Raw genomic sequence first — 16,284 nt, 5'->3', positions numbered from 1 at the left:
TCTGTTGTATCAAAGAATTCTTTTTTTTTTTTGGCTTACATTCTTTTATTGGTACATTTTAGGTATACAATATGTTTACATTTATCATTGGGTGATTGTACCTGTACATGATGTATCTTGGTTCTGATTTTCCCCCTTCCTCTGCCCTCCCTTCACCCCCTCCATCTTTCCCTATTTACAAAGACTTTGTTTCCATTTTTTCCTTTTCTCATAATTTTGCCTTTCCCTTCTTTCCTTTCCCCTTCCCCTCCCACTTCCCCTACCTCTTTGGACCTCTTTGGACATGTGTGTCCTACTTATTTCACTCACGAGTATGACTTCAGTGTGCATTCATTTAGCTACAAATGTCTCTAGTTTCTCATTCTTTATGGCTGAGTAGTACTCCATTTTATAAAAAGCCCACATCTTCTTAATCTTTTTTCCAGTTGAAGGGCACTTGGGCTGTTTCAAAGCTTTAGCTATTACAAACTCTGCCACCATAAACATGGGTACACATATATCACTGTGGTATGATTCTTTTAATTCTTTGGGGAAGACACCCAGCAAGGGAACAGCTGGGTCAAATGGGACCCCTAGTCCTAGTTCTTTGAGGAATCGCCGTACTGATTTCCTCAGTGGTCCCACCAGTCTGCACTCCCACCAGCAGTGGAGCAGGGTTCCTCTTTCCCCACAGCCCCGTCAGCATTTGTTATTGGTTGATTTCTTGATAGCAGCCATTCTTTCTGGGGTGAGGTGGAGTCTCAGTGTTGTTTTCATCTGCATCTCTCGAATGACCAGTGAGGTTGAACATTTTGTCATATGTTTATTTGCTGCTTTTACTTCTTTGTCTGAGAAATGTCTGTTCATTTCAGATGCCCAGTTTTGAATTAGGTCTTTGAATTTGGGGGGGGTCTGATTTGTTTCAATTCTTTATATATTCTAGATAGTAGTCCTTTGTCTGAGCTACAACTGCTAAAAGTTTTTTCCCACATTGTAGGTTGTCTCTTAGCTCTGTTGGTGGTTTCTCTTATAGTGCAGAAGCTTTTTAATGAGATGAGATCCCAGTTGTTGATTCTTTGTGCTAGTTCCTGTGCTAGTGAAGTTTTGTTCATAAAGTCTTTTCCTATGCCAATATCTTCAAGAGTTCTACCTAACTTATCTTCCAGTAAGTTCAGTGTTTCTGTTTTAATATTTAGATCTTTAATCCACTTTGATCTTAGTTTAGTGCATGATGATAGATATGGGTCTAGTTTTAATCTCTGGCAGGTTGAAATCCAGTTTTCCCAACATCATTTATTAAATAGGCTATCTTTCCTCCAGTGAGGGTGGTTTGCTCCTTTGTCAAAGATGAGGTAGCCATCTGATTTTTGAAAGGACCTAAAAACAAAGGCCAAAGAAAAGCCAGCCTCTTCACCAAATGGTGCTCAGAAAACTGGTTAACCATGTGGAGAAGAATGGATCTAGATCCATGTCTCTCACCCTGTGTTAAAATTAAATAAAAGTGGGGCAAAGGCCCAGATATAAAAGCAGAAACACTGAGTTTTCTGAAAGGTAAAATAAGAAAAATACTTGAAGACACAGGCATACCTAAGGACTTCCTAAACCGAACTCCAATTACACAAGAAATAATACCAAGAACAGGCAAGCATGGTGGTGTACACCTGTAATCCCAGCACTGGAGAAGCTGAGGCAGGAAAAGCACCGCAAATTGGAGACCTGCTGGGGTACACAGTGAGTTAAGGCCAGCCTGGACTACATAGTGAGACTCTATCTCAAGAAATGGAAGGAAGGAAGGAAGGAAGGAAGGAAGGAAGGAAGGAAGGAAGAGGAAAGGAAAGGAAAGGAAAGGAAGGAAGGAAGGAAGGAAGGAAGGAAGGAAGGAAGGAAGGAAAGGAAGGAAGGAAGGAAGGAAGGAAGGAAGGAAGGAAGGAAGGGAGGGTTATGTTCTTCTAATTCACTATGACTTCTTCCATATTTTCTTGTTGTCTTTTTTTTTTTTTTCCCGGTACCAGGGATTGAACTCAGGACCTTGAACGTTCGAAGCAGGTACTGTGCCTTTGAGCTAAATCCCTGTCCCACTTCTTCCACATTTTCTTCAAAAATAGTCAAGATTTTACAATGTGTCTAATAATGCCACTACTTGACATTACTGCTTATCTCTACGGTGTGATATTTCTGCTTTTTGGGTCACGGTGCCATTGTGTGTGTGTGTGTGTGTGTGTGTGTGTGTGTGTGTGTGTGTGTGTGTGTGTTTAGCTATAAGCTGTTGTTAAAAGTTTTTAGGATTCTTTGAATCCTAAGATGAAGCTGTCTTCTTACAGAAGCATTTATATTTGAATCAAGGAGGAACCTTGAGGGAGAGTCAAGTTTCATGCCATTTTCGGAGCTTGAGAAAGATGAAGGTAGTCAGCAAGCGTGAGTCTGCACCAGCGACAGCACTTTGTAGGTGTTGGGGTCCTTGGCCGGGTGCGCGCGCGCCGCCTTTTAGGGCGCCTTCTCACGCAGCTCCATGGGTGCCAGCAGGGCCGCTGCCGGTCCCCGGGCACCCCGCCGAGGCTGGGGTCGCCGCCATCCCGCCGCTCCATGCTGGTCACCCCGCCGCCCGCCGTGCCTTTAAGGGCGACCGCCGCGCCCCCGCGCCGCCCTTGGTCCTGCGCGCCCGGCTATTTCGGTCCGCGGGGCGGGAGCTCAAAGAATTCTTTGCCTAAACTATAGTCACAATGATCTTATCCTATGATTTCTTCTACAAATTTTATATTTACCTTTCATGCTTCTGTCTATAATCCATTTTCATTTAATCTTTGGATGTTTGGCTTTTCAGGGATAACTGTTTAAAAGACTATCTTTTCTTCACACTATTGCCTTTGAAATCTTGTCAAAACTCAGTTTTCCATATATCTATGGGTTTATGAATGCTCTATATGCCCGCATTGGTCTATTTGTCTATCTGTAATCAAATACCTTGCTGTTTTATTTACTGTACCTTCATAATAATTCTCGGAATCAAGTAGTATAAGGTCTCTAACTTTTGTTATAATTCTTCAGAGTTAATTTTGCTATTCTAGCCCCTCTGAATTTCTGCAGATATAGTGTAAAAAACAACAGCATTCTTTCATTTCTCCCTTTCTGGTCCCATGCTTTCACTATGTGCTTTTTGCTTTAAACTGTTATTATATTTTGGAACATTTTAATCACTAGAAAGTCATATTTTTTCCATTTAGCTACCAGTTTCTGTTCTGTATATTCCTTTGTCTAGATACATGTTGCCATCAGCTATTGCTTTCCTTCTGTTTCAATTACTTCCATTAAAACTTCTTGTAGTGAATGTTTGCTCGTGATACAGCATTTCAGCTTATCTATGTCTGAAGGGTTCTTATTTTTCCTTTGCTTTTAAAATTTATTTTAAGTGGGAAAATAATTCTATATTGTAAAGGATCTTGTCAGTATTTTTAAAGGGACAAATCACTATTTTCTTGTTTCCATCATGTTTTGCTTCTCTGTATCTAACATGTCTTTTTTTTCCTCTGACTACTTTTTTTTTGTTTTTGAGACAAGGTCTTGCTATGTAGTTCAGACTGGGCTTGTAGCCTAGGCTAGCCTCAAACATGCACTGATCCTCCAGTCTCAGCCTCCCAAATGCTAGGATTATAGGTGTGTGCTACCATGATCAGCCCATTTCTGATTGGTTTTAGTTTTCTCATTATCTCAGGTTTTAAGCAGTTTAAATATGATTAAACTTTGTACAGTTGTTTTCATGCTTCCTGTGCTTTAAGTTTAGTTTATTAGATTGGTGGATATGTAACTGTTGTCAAATTTGGAACATTTTTTACCATTAATTCCTTTTTTTCCCTTAAATTCTCTTATTGGTACATTTTAGGTATTCAATACATTTACATTTGTCATTGGGTGCTTGTACCTTTTCATGATGCATCTTGGTTCTTATTTTTTCCCCATTCCCTGTCCTCCCTTCATTCCCTCCACCCTTCCCTATTTACAAAGATTTTGTTTCCATTTTTTCCTTCTCTCATAATTTTTGCTTTCCTTTCTTACCTTTCCTCTTCCTTTCCCACTTCCTTACCCCTTTGGACCTTTTCTTCCTGTTTCAAATTATCAATTATTCATTTTAATCATTTTAATCCTTACTTACATTTTCAGTTTCTCACACCAGAGAAACTATTCGGTAATTACACGTGTGTCCTACTTATTGCACTTAAGAGTATAGCTCAATATGCATCCATTTAGCTATAAATGTTTCTAGTTTGTGGTTCTTTATGACTGAGTAGTACTCCATTTATTTAAAAAAACACATCTTCTTTATCCAGTTTCCAGATGATGGGCACTTGGGCTGTTTCCAAACTTTAGCTATTACAACTCTGCTGCTATAAACATGGGTGCACATATATCGCTGTGGTATGATTAGACCCATACCTATCACCATGCACTAAACTAAGATCAAAGGGGATTAAAGATCTTAATATTAAAACAGAAACATTAAACTTGCTGGAAGATAAGTTAGGTAGGACTCTTGAAGACATTGGCATAGGAAAAGACTTTATGAACAAAACCTCAATAGCATGGGAACTAGCACAAAGAATCAACAACTGGGATCTCATCTTATTAAAAAGCTTCTGCACTACAAAAGAAACCACCAACAGAGCTAAGAGAACCTACAATGTGGGAAAAAAATTTTAGCAGCTGTACCTGAGACAAAAGACTACTATCTAGAATATATAAAGAACTGAAAAAAAATCAACCCCCCCAAATTTAAAGACCCAATTCAAAACTGGGCATCTGAAATGAACAGACATTTCTCAGACAAAGAAGTAAAAGCAGCAAATAAATATATGAAAAAATGTTCAACCTCACTGGTCATTCTAGAGATGCAGATGAAAACAACACTGAGATTCCACCTCACCCCAGAAAGAATGGCTGCTATCAAGAAATCAACCAATAAAAAATGTGGGTGGGGTTGTGGAGAGAAAGGAACCCTTCTCCATTGTTGGTGAGAGTGCAGACTGGTGCAACCACTGTGGAAATCAGTATGGAGATACCTCAGAGAACTAGGACTAGAGGTCCCATTTGAACCAGCTATTCCCCTTCTGGGTATCTTCCCAAAAGAATTAAAAGAATCATACCATTAATTCTTCAAATATTTTTTTCCCTCCTTGTTCTTCAGTTACCATTATTTGTTTTATTTTGCTTTACTCTGATAAGAAATCCGAATATGAGTTCTATTCTGTCTTTGTCAGCTTTCTTGTTCTTGAAACATAATACTTGTAATTTAAGGAGGTTTATTTTGGCTCACAACTTTACAGGTTTTAGTGCAGGAGCATCATAGTAGAAGGGTGTTGTGGAGCAACGCTGCTCTTGGAAACAGCACAGCAGAAAGAGTGTTAGCAAGAGAAATACACTGCAAAGGCATGTCTCCAGTGATCCACGTACTCCAACTGGGCCTTAACTCCTAACAGCACATTCAACTATGAATATTAGTGGATTAATCTATTGATTAATGTAGCACTCCCATGATCCAATCACATTACAGGAGTCTCTTAATCTGGTCAAATTGGCAAGATTAACTGGCACATAACCCTTTAACAAATTTTGATATTTACAATATTGTTAAAAACTAGAGGCAGAATGTTCTATAACAGACCTCTTGAAAGACTCCTTACATTAATTGAAACTATACATATTTTTTATACATTGACTCCACATTTTTCCCTTCCCCTAGTCCTTCACAATCACCATTCTTTTCTGCTTCTATGAGCTTCATTTCTATAGATACTTCATATAAGTGAAGTTGGGTTGTTTTTGTCTTCCTCTGACTTACTTCCTTTAGTATTATGTACTCAAGGTTTATGTAGTAATGTATCACAAGATTTCATTTTATATGTTGAATAATATTCCATTTTGTGATTCCATAGTGGTTTCTTTATTCATTCATCCATTGATGGACATTCAGGGTTTTTCCCCTCCAAATCTTGGCTATTGTGACTAATGTTGCAATCAACAGGGGATAGCTGGTATCTCTTTGAGATTATGGTTTCAGTTCTTTCAGATAAATACTCAGAAGATGAATTGTTAAATCATATGGAGTTCTGTTTAATTTAATAAGGTTTTATGTTATTTTAAGTGGAAACATAATTATACATGCTTATGGGGCAAAATGTTTTGACACATCTATTTATTGTGCAGTGATCAAATCAGGGTAATTAACAAGTCCATCAAATTAAACATCGTTATGATCTCTATCTAGATGTCCCCACCAGAAGTCTCATGCACTCATAGGCTGGGCTTTTGAAAGGAGATTGGGTTATGTGGGCAGTATAATTGGCTTGCTGTTAGGAGGCAGGATCTGGACAGAAGAAGATCACTAGAGACATGACCTGGAAGGACGTATCTTCTTCCCTGGCTCCTTCCTTTTCTTCTCTCTTTGCTGATTGCCCTGACATGAGTAGCTTTTCTCTCTAGGTCCTTTCACCATGTTCCTTCTGTCTGGAGCTGGCCAATCGTGCAATAACTGAAACTTCTAAAACATAGGCCACAATCATCTTCTCTTCCTTTAAGTTGCTTGTCATGGATATTTTGTCCCAGTGATGAGGGAAGTGATTAAGACAAACACATATCATTTGTTAATGGTGAAAACATTTAAACTCCTCTCTTCTACTTATTTCAAAATATAGAATAAATTATTGTTAATTATAGTCACCCTACCATACAACAGAATACTAGAATTTATTCCTCCCATCTAACTGTAACTTTGTACCTGTTGACCAACTTCCCCCTATCCCAGCTTCTGGTAACTGCTGTTCTACTATTTACCAAGTGCCCATCAATGAAGGAATGGATTTAAAATTATCATATATATATATGCAAAATGAGGTAGTAATCAGCCATAAAAATGGATGAGTCTTGTCATTTTTAGTAAATTAGATGAACCCGGAGGACATTAAGTATCTGAAATAAGCCAGAGAAAGTAATATACAATGTCATGCATATGGAATATTTTAATTTGGTGGGAATATCTATAGCTACTGTATCATTTTGAATTTCTTCTAACAGTGTTCAAGGGTTTCAATTTCTCCTCATCCTTGCCAACGTGTGTGTGTGTGTGTGTGTGTGTGTGTGTGTGTGTGTGTGCATGTCTGTGTGTTACTGAGGATAAAATCTAGGGCTAAGCACAGTCTCTACAACTGAGTTTCATCCCCAGCCCTCCTTTTAGATAACAGATATCTTATCCAGTGTGAGGTGTTATTTCACTGTAGTTTTGATTTGTATTTCCCAAATGAATATCAATACAGAGCAACTTTTTATATACTTGACCATTTTTGTGCTTTTGGAGAAATGCATGTTCAATTCTTTGCCCCTTTTAATTAATTATTAGATTTTTTTATATTGAATTGTAGGAATTTGTTATATATTTTGAAAATCAACCACTTTTAAGATAGACAAAGAAAATAAAAGGTAGACATTCTGCAAATATTTTACCCTTTCTGCAGGTCTGCAGGTTGCCTTTTTACTCTCTTGATTATTTTCTTTGTTATGTAGAAGCATTTTAGTTTGATAAAATCCCACATATTCATTATTGCTTTTGTTTCACATGCTTTTGGAATTATACCCATTAAATCGTTGCTAAGACCAAAGATATAAAGCTTTATTTCTGCTTTCTTTAGGAATCTGCAATATATACATCTATTTGGTATGTCATAACAAAATACCATAGACTAGACAGCTTAATACACATTTATTTTCTTATAGTTCTGGCAGTTAGAAGGCTATGATCAAGTTACCGGATATTTTGTTTTTCTGACAGCACCCTTTCTGGCTTGTGGATGGCCAGCTTCTCATTCTGTTCTTGCAGTGTTTCTTCTGGCCTTTCCTCTGTGTGCCTGTAGATAGATAGACATAGAGATAGAAATAGAATATCAGAGCACTCTTGTATTTTTTTTTTTAGTAATGGCACCTATTCTATTAGATTAGAGCTCTGCAGTTGTGACTGTTGATCCTCAAAAGGTTATATATGTAGGGAGAGGAGGTAAATTATATAAAGAATGAGGATAAAAGGAATAAATAAAGTAAGTAATTAATTCATCAGAAAGACCTATTTTTTGTGTGTATAAAGAGGACAGAACCAAAAAAAATCACTTGAAGTAATGTCTGAAAACACCATAAATTTGTCAGAAGAGATATACCTAAAGATTCAAGTCATTTTGTAAACTCCAAAGAATATAGAATATAGATTCCCATAGAAATCTGCATGAAGAAAACATCATCATTGCTGAAACTAGTGAAAAAATCCTTAATGTAGCCAAAGAAAAGTGACATTTTACCTATATATGAAAGCAATATGAATGACTGCATTTCTCATTAGAAATCATAGAAACTAGGAGGAAGTGGTACACTTTTAAGTGCTGAAGGAGAAGAAGTGTCAATCTATATTTTTATGTAGCAGAAATACCTATAATCAGGAAGAAAGGAAGATAGGCAGGAAAACTGAAAGGAGTTTTCATCAGCAGATCTACCCTAAAATAATGGCCAGAGGAATTTTTCTAAAAAGAATGGAAAAATAAAAAGGAAACATGGAATATCAGGAAGGAAAAAAATTAATGAAAAGAGAAACAGATCATTTTCCTTCTCCTGTTCAGTTTTCTAAATCAGCTTTGATGGTAAAAGCAATAATATAGTGCTATATAATGTTGTTCTCAATATGTGTCGAAGTAATATTTCAGACAGTTATAAATGGGGGAGGGTAAGGGGACATAAAGAGATGTAATGTTTCTTCATTTACATTAATAAAATGATGACACAGTGGACTATAAATTATGAAATATAATTCCTAGAGAAACCACTAAAACTGTACCAAACACTAAATATTCTGGAAATTAATGTAATTCCAAAAAAAATCAACCAACCATATAAAGGCAGCAAAAAAAACCCCAACCAAATAAGACAGCAAACAGTAAATAAAAATAAAATGTAGACTTAGCCCAAAGCATCAATAAGTACACAAAATGTAAATGACCTAAATAATACATTAAAAACACTGATTAGCCCAAAACATTACAAAATATTAGCTACCTCTGTAATCTCTAGGAAAGGAATGTAGGAATTTATATATTAGTATTGGCTAAAATATACTTCTTAGCCAAAAATATTACTAGATAACAAGAGAGACTTTACATAATGACAAAGGTGTCATTCCATCAAGAAACTTGAGTCGGGCCAGGGATTTAGCTCAGTGGTGCCAATGCCTGCCTCGCAAGCATAAGGTCCTGAGTTCGATCCCTGGTACAAAAAAAAAAAGATACCTGAGTCATTTGTAGGAAAATGGATGCACGTTGAGACCATAATGTTAAGTGAAGTAACTCAGATACACAGTCTTAATTATTGCATGGTTTCTCTTATATGAGGACTCTAAAATATAAATAAAGAACAAAATAAATGATAGATAATAGGAAACAAGAGGATTGATTTTTTTGCAGAAGGGAAGGGAAACAAGAAATGAAAATGGGGAAGGGAGAGGAAAAGGATGAAAAAATAATTAAGATGTTTTTCGTATATGGACCAACTCTCCATTATGGATGTAATCAGTATGTACTGCAAACGTGTATTAATAAAATATTAAAATTAAAAAAAATAGAAGACATAGCATTGTTAAATGTGCATACACCAAATATTAAAACTGCAAACTAAGTAACAGAAAAACTGACACTAGAGGTGAAGGAAGAAATAGATAAATTCACACCTCCATCAACCTCTGATAGAAGTAGCTAGAAATAATCAATGATATATAACTCCATATCACCCTCAACCAACAGTATCTAATTGACATTTATAGAACACTCCACCCAACTGTAGCAAGATACATGTTCTTCTCAAATGGCCATAGAACATATAACAAAATTGACCATCCGCAGGAATATAAAAAATAACAAACAAATTTAAAGGTGTTAAATATAGAATGTGTTCTCTGACATTAATAAAATCAGTCTAGAAATCAACAAATCAAAAAAGTGCTAGAAAATTGATATACACTGGACTTTAAGCAACATGTACCTAAATAATTCATATGTCAAAGATGAATTGTCAAGGGAAATAAAAATACATTGAACTGAGTAAAAACCAAAATACTTCATATCTAAATGTGTTGATGTAGCAAAAGTATTTGGGTCTAATAAAAGCAATAAAAAAAGAGAAACACAGCACTAATGTTTACATTAGAAAAGAGGAAATTCCTCAAATCAATAATCTAAGCTCCCATCTCTAGAAACTAGAAAAAGAAAAAAGCAAGACCAAGGCAAGCAGAAGACAGGAAATAACCTATGAGAACAAAAATCAATAAAATTGAAAACAAAAAAATAAAAGAGAAATCAATGAAAACAAAAGCTTGTTATTTGAAATATATATGAAATTCAAAAACCTGTAGCAACACTAACAAAGAAAAAAGGAGAGAAGCCACAAATTATTGGTATCAGGAATGAAATAGGATATCATTAAATATCCCATAGACAAAAAAAGGATAACAACTATGAAAACTCTATACATGTAAATTGGATAAGTTTCATAAAATGTGTCAATTGCTCCAAAAGTCAAACTATTACTGTTCACCACCACGAAATACAGGTATACCTCAGAGACATCAAAGATTGGATTCCAAACTATAACAATAAAGCAGATGATGCAATAAAGTGAGCAACATAAATTGTTTTCTTTTCTAGGGCTTATAAATATCCTACACACTATACTCTTGTCTTATTAAGTATACAATGGCATTATACCTAAAAATGTATATGCTTTAATTAAAAATGATTTTTTTAGTTAAAATAAATGCTAATGATCATCTGAGGCCAAAGTAGGTTGTGATCTCTTTGCTAGTAGAGGGACTTGCCTCAACATTAATGGCTGCTAACTATCAGGGTGGTGATTCCTTAATGTTGGGGTGGCTATATTAATTTCTTAAAATAAGACTACAATAAAGTGTGCCACATTGGTTGATTTTTACATTTATAAAACATTTCTCTGTAGCCCATAGTTCTGTTTATGCTATTTTATACTGTAGAACTTCTTTCAAAATTAATCTTTTTAAATTGTGTTGCTGCTTTTATTAACTAAGTTTATATAATATTCTAAACCTTTGTTGTCATTTTAGCAATGTTTATAGCATTTTTGCTAGGAGTAAATTCTACCTCAAGAAGCCATTTATTTTTGCTCCATACATAAGAAGCAACTCCTCATCTATTAAAGTTTTCTCATGAGTTTGTAGCAATTCAGTCACATCTTCAGGCTCCATTTCTAATTCCCATTCCCTTACTATTCCACCATATCTGCAGTTACTTCCTTTACTGAAGTCTTGAACTCACAGTCTGTGTCAAGCTATACCCATAAAATGCATTTCTTAGATAGTAAGGCCTGAAAGTTGAAACTACTTGATCTATGAGATGCACAGTGGATATTTCATTAGCAGACATGAAAACTATATTAATTTCTTTGTACATCTCCATCAGAGTTATTGGGTGACTAGGTGCGTTATCAGTGAGCAATAATATCTTGAAAGGAACCTTCTTTTCTGAGCAGTAGTTATCAACAGTGGTCTAAAATATTCAATAAACTGTGTTGGAAACAGATGTACTGTCATCTGGGATTTGTTCTATTTATATAGAATAAATTTAAGTATAATTCTTAAGGGCATTAGGATTTTTGGAATGGTAAATGAATGTTGGATTTTACTTAGAGTTAGTAGCTGTATTAGCTCCTAACAAGTCAACTGATCCTTTGAAACCAGACATTGATGTCTCTGTAGTTATGAGAGTTCTAGAAGGTATCTTCTTTTAGTATAAGTCTGTTTCATCTATACTGATTCCTATAGTTTTGTGTGGCCTTTATCATCAATTATCTTAGCTAGATCTGGATTACTTAGTATAGCTTCTATATTAACACTTGCTTCTTCATCTTGCACTTTTATGTTATAGAAACAGATTATTTCTTTGAACCTCTTAAACCAATCTCTTCTATCATCAAACTTTTCTTCTTCAGCTTTCTCACCTTTTTCAGTCTGCACAGAATTGAAGAAAGTTGGGCCCAGCTGTAAATTAGGCTTTGGCTTGAGGAAATGTGTCTCGTTTGATTGCCTAACTAGACCACTAAAACATTTTTTTATAACAGCAGTAAGGGTGTTTTACTTTATTATCAGACTTGTAATCCACTGGAGCAGCACTTTTCACTTCTTTCAAGAAATTTTCTTTTGCATTTAAAACTTAGCTGTTTGGCATATAAGCCCTCTTTTTCTGTCTTGTCTTTTGACATGCTTTTCTCACTAAGCTTAACTGCTTACAGCTTTCACTTGAACACTTAGTTGTCATTGTAGAGTTATGAATTGGCCCAATTTTAGTATTGTTGTGTCTTAAGGAATACAGAGACCCAAGGAGAGAGAGAGACAGAGAGAGAGAGAGAGGGAGAGAGGAAGAGAGAGAGTGTGTTAGGGGAATAGCAGGGGATGGAGTGGTCAGAACATATACAACATTAATTAAGTTTGCCATCTTAGGTGTGTGCAGTTTGTCATACCCCCAAACAGTTACAATAGTAACATCAAAGATTACAGAATACAGATCACCATAAAAGATATGATAATGAAAATGTTTGAAATACTGTAGGAATTACAAAAATGTAACACAGAGACAAAAAGTGAACATATGCTATTGGAGAAATGGTGCAAATAGATTTGCTTGACTCAAGGTTGCCACAAACCTTCATTTAAAAATTTTGTTTTGCTATGTTAGGTGTTGAACCCAAGGTCTTCTGCATGCAAAGCAGGGATTCTACCACTTTTTACTTACCATCATGTTTTCAAGCTCCATTCCATATGTAGCACACATCAGTACTTCATTCCTTTTATTGCCAAAATGTATTCATTGTATGGATATATACTACATTTTGTTTATCCATTTATCAATTGCTGGAAATTTAATGTTTTCTACTTTTTTGACCACTATGAATAATGTATTGTGTACAAGTTGTGTAATATATATTTTTGTTGCTCATGGTTACTACATGCTAGAGCAGATTTTCTGGGTTGTGGACAGTTCCATGTTTGTGCTCTGAGAAATTTCCATGCTGCATTTTGAAGAAGATTCTCCATTTTAAATCCTTTGGGAATTCTCTTTTTATGACAATTCTGACTCCACGCTAAGTCCTCAATTTTTAAAGAATGCTGTATATGTAAAGCACAATAAAGAGAAATGCAATAAAATGAATTACAGTAAGCCCTCAACTTATGAACATTCTATTTGCAAACTTTCACAGATACAAATGGACCTCGCACTATGTAGATGTGAACAAATTGTGGAAATAGCTCACATGTCTGCTGGACATTGTCACAGTTGGGCTGCTCTGTGCTTACTGTACAGGGAAATAGTGTACAGTAGTACAGTGTTCAATCAGAGCCCAGGATGTCTGAAAGCAAGAGGAAAAGCAGTGGTGATGTGGAGGTTTGGTTTTTTTTTATGCTTTACATTGCATATTTGTGTATATGACTCACTTTGCTGGAATTACAAACAAATCTGACCTACAAATCTTCTGCTGTAATGGAACTCATTCGTAAGTCAGTCACTTACTGTATGTCTGTAGAAAATTTGAATAATGCTATATAGCTATGTAGGAAATTAAATTTATAACTTAACAGTTCTCAAAAAATGGAATCTTTGGGCCCAAATAGTTTCACTGGATAATCCTTCCAAATGTTTAAAAAGGAATTAACAACAAATCCACACAGTTTCTTCCAGAAAGTAGCAGTATAAAGAATGCTTCCTATTTCATCTCATGAATTCTGTATTACCCTGACGCCAACTCCCGGTAAAGACAGTGTAGGACAGTGGTGACAAACCTATGGCACACATCCCACAACAGACTATTTGTATCACTGAAAGCTCTAAAAAGTTTGCCATTACTGGTGTAGAAAAAGAAAACTAAAGACTCATTTGTCTCGCAAATATAGATTTAAAAGTCTTTATGAAAAGACTAGGAAATAGAATTTAACAATATATAAAAAATAATTATACATCATGATCAAATGGTATTTATTCTAGAGATGCAAGGACAGTTAATTAAAATCAGTGTTAGTCAAAAATCAGTGTTACTTATATTATCAAGCTAAAGAAGAAAAATAACTTAATCATTTCAATCCATGCAGATAAATCATTTGACTAGATTGCTTTAATTGCTTACCCCCCTCTAGCTTTCTATTATCTATCTTTTATTTTGGTTTTTACTTGAATTTTGGATTTCTCACATAAGAGAAACCCTGTGATATTTAAATTTGTGTGACTGATTTATTTCACTTAATATTACAGTCTCAAGGGGCACCCATTTTCCTACAAATGACTCGATTTTATCCGTCTTTCTGGCAGAGTGTATAAATATCACATTTTCTTTATCCAGTCATCTGTTGATGGACATATAGGCCATTCGCAAGATTATCTATTGTGAATTGTGCTGCTATAAACATAGATATACATGTATCACTGTAATATAATGCCTTTAACCCTTTGGGGAAGATACCTAGGAAAGGAATAGTTGGGTCAAATAGAATTTGTTTTAGCTTTATGAGGAATCTTCATACTGATTTACATAATAGTTGTACTAGTTTATATTCCCACCAACAATGAAGAAGGGTTCCCTTTTCATCTGCAGCCTCTCCAGCATCTGCTATTATCTGATTTCTTGATGATAGTCATTCTTGAGTAAGATGAAATCTCAGTGTTGTATTAATTTGCATTTTTCTCATAACCAGTGATGTTGAAGATTTTTTCATGCGTTTATTGACCATTTGTGTTTCATTTTCTGTGAAGTATCTGTTTATTTCAGTTACACATTTTTATTGGGCCTTTTTTCAGGGGAGGTCTCATTTTTTTTAGTTCTTTATATATTCTACATATTACCTTTGAGTTGGAGAAATATGTGGCAAATTTTTTTCTTATTCTATAGGTTGTCTATTCACTCTTGTTTGTTTCTTTTGATGTGCAGAAGCCTTCTAATTTGATAATGATACCATTTATTAATTCGTGTTATTTCAGATAGTCCTTGCCCATACTTACGTACTCAAGAGTTTTACCTATTTTATCTTCTAGCAGTATTTCTGTTTTAATATTTTGATGTTTGATCCATTATGATTTTAGTTTAGCACATAGTGAGAAATAGAGGTCTAGATTCAATCTTCTGCATAAAGATAGGCAGTTTTCTTAATATGATTTGTTAAAGAGGCTATCTTTCCTCCAGCTTGTTTTTATGTCCCCTTTGTCATAGATCAGGTAGCTGAATGTGCTTGGAGTTGTTTCTCTAGCCACTATTCTGGTCCATCCATCCATATTTCTGGGCTTTTTTTTAAATTTGTTTGTTTTTGCCAATACCATGCTATTTTTTATCATTGTAGCTATGTAGTATAACTTGAAGTCTGGAATTGTAGTTCTTCCTGCCTTGCTTTTGTTGACCAGGATTGCTTTTGCTATTCCAGTTCTCTTCAAGTTACATGAGAATTTTAGAATTGTTTCTCTAGTTCTGTGAATAATGCTATTGATTGGTATTATGATTGGGATTGCATTGACTCTGTATATTAGTTTTGGAAGGATGACCTTATTGACTATATTAGTACTGCCTATCCTAGAAAAGGGGCTTTCTTTCCATTTTGTGTGGTGCTCTTTAATCTCTCTGAGTACTGTAGTTTTTGTTGTAGAGGACTTTCACTTCCTTGGTTAAGTTAATTCCTAGGTATTTAATATTTCTTTTTTTTCCATTAAGTTTATTGGTACATTTTAGGTATACAATACAGTTACATTCATCATTGGGATCTTGTACCTTTACTTGGTGTGTCTTGGTTCTTATTTTTTCCCCATTCCCCTTCCCTCCATTCCTGCCCTCCACCCTTCCCTATTTACAAAGACTTTGTTTCCATTTTTTCCTTTTCTCATATTTTTTTCTTTTTTCTTCTTTCCTTTCCCCTACCCCTGTATTTACTTTTTCTTGATGCTATTGTTAAAGGTATTGTTTTTTCTAATTTATTTCTCAATGAGTTTATTATTGAAGTACAGAAACACTATTTTTTGTTTGTTTCTTTCTTTGTTTGAGATAGGGGCTCACTGTGTAGTTCTTTAGGCTGGCCTCCTGCCTCAGCCTCCTGAGTGCTGGGATTAGAAGCATGTGCCACAATGCTTGGCCAGGAATGCTACTGATTTTTGTGTGCTAATTTTGTATCCTGCTTTGCTACTGAATTTGGTTATTAATTGGAGGAGGATTTGATGGAATTTTGGGGCCTTG

At 35.3% G+C, this 16,284-nt stretch overlaps 1 protein-coding gene across 6 annotated transcripts in view; it reads left to right on the top strand.

The window, feature by feature from the left end:
- Nucleotides 1-16,284, top strand: part of Zc4h2 (zinc finger C4H2-type containing) — a 48,088-nt gene that overhangs the window by 14,273 nt on the left and 17,531 nt on the right. The window contains exons 2-3 of one of the 6 annotated variants that reach the window (XM_087208143.1): nucleotides 1,992-2,025; nucleotides 13,279-13,463. The exons of 2 other annotated variants lie outside the window; for them this stretch is intronic. In XM_087208143.1, coding sequence (XP_087064269.1) covers nucleotides 13,285-13,463 — 179 coding nt within the window. In that variant the 5' untranslated portion in view covers nucleotides 1,992-2,025; nucleotides 13,279-13,284. Of the gene's footprint in view, nucleotides 1-1,991; nucleotides 2,026-13,278; nucleotides 13,464-16,284 lie in introns of those variants that run through there. 3 more of the 6 variants (XM_021250213.2, XM_013068317.3, XM_087208144.1) reach the window with 3 other exon arrangements.

The sequence above is a fragment of the Heterocephalus glaber genome, unplaced genomic scaffold (assembly GCF_053883595.1).
Source record: "Heterocephalus glaber isolate CG9 unplaced genomic scaffold, H.glaber_assembly_v1.0 deba00000936, whole genome shotgun sequence".
NCBI lineage: Eukaryota > Metazoa > Chordata > Mammalia > Rodentia > Bathyergidae > Heterocephalus > Heterocephalus glaber.
The sequence above is the reverse complement of the archived record's forward strand: the minus strand, read 5'-3'. Positions and strand labels throughout refer to the sequence as shown.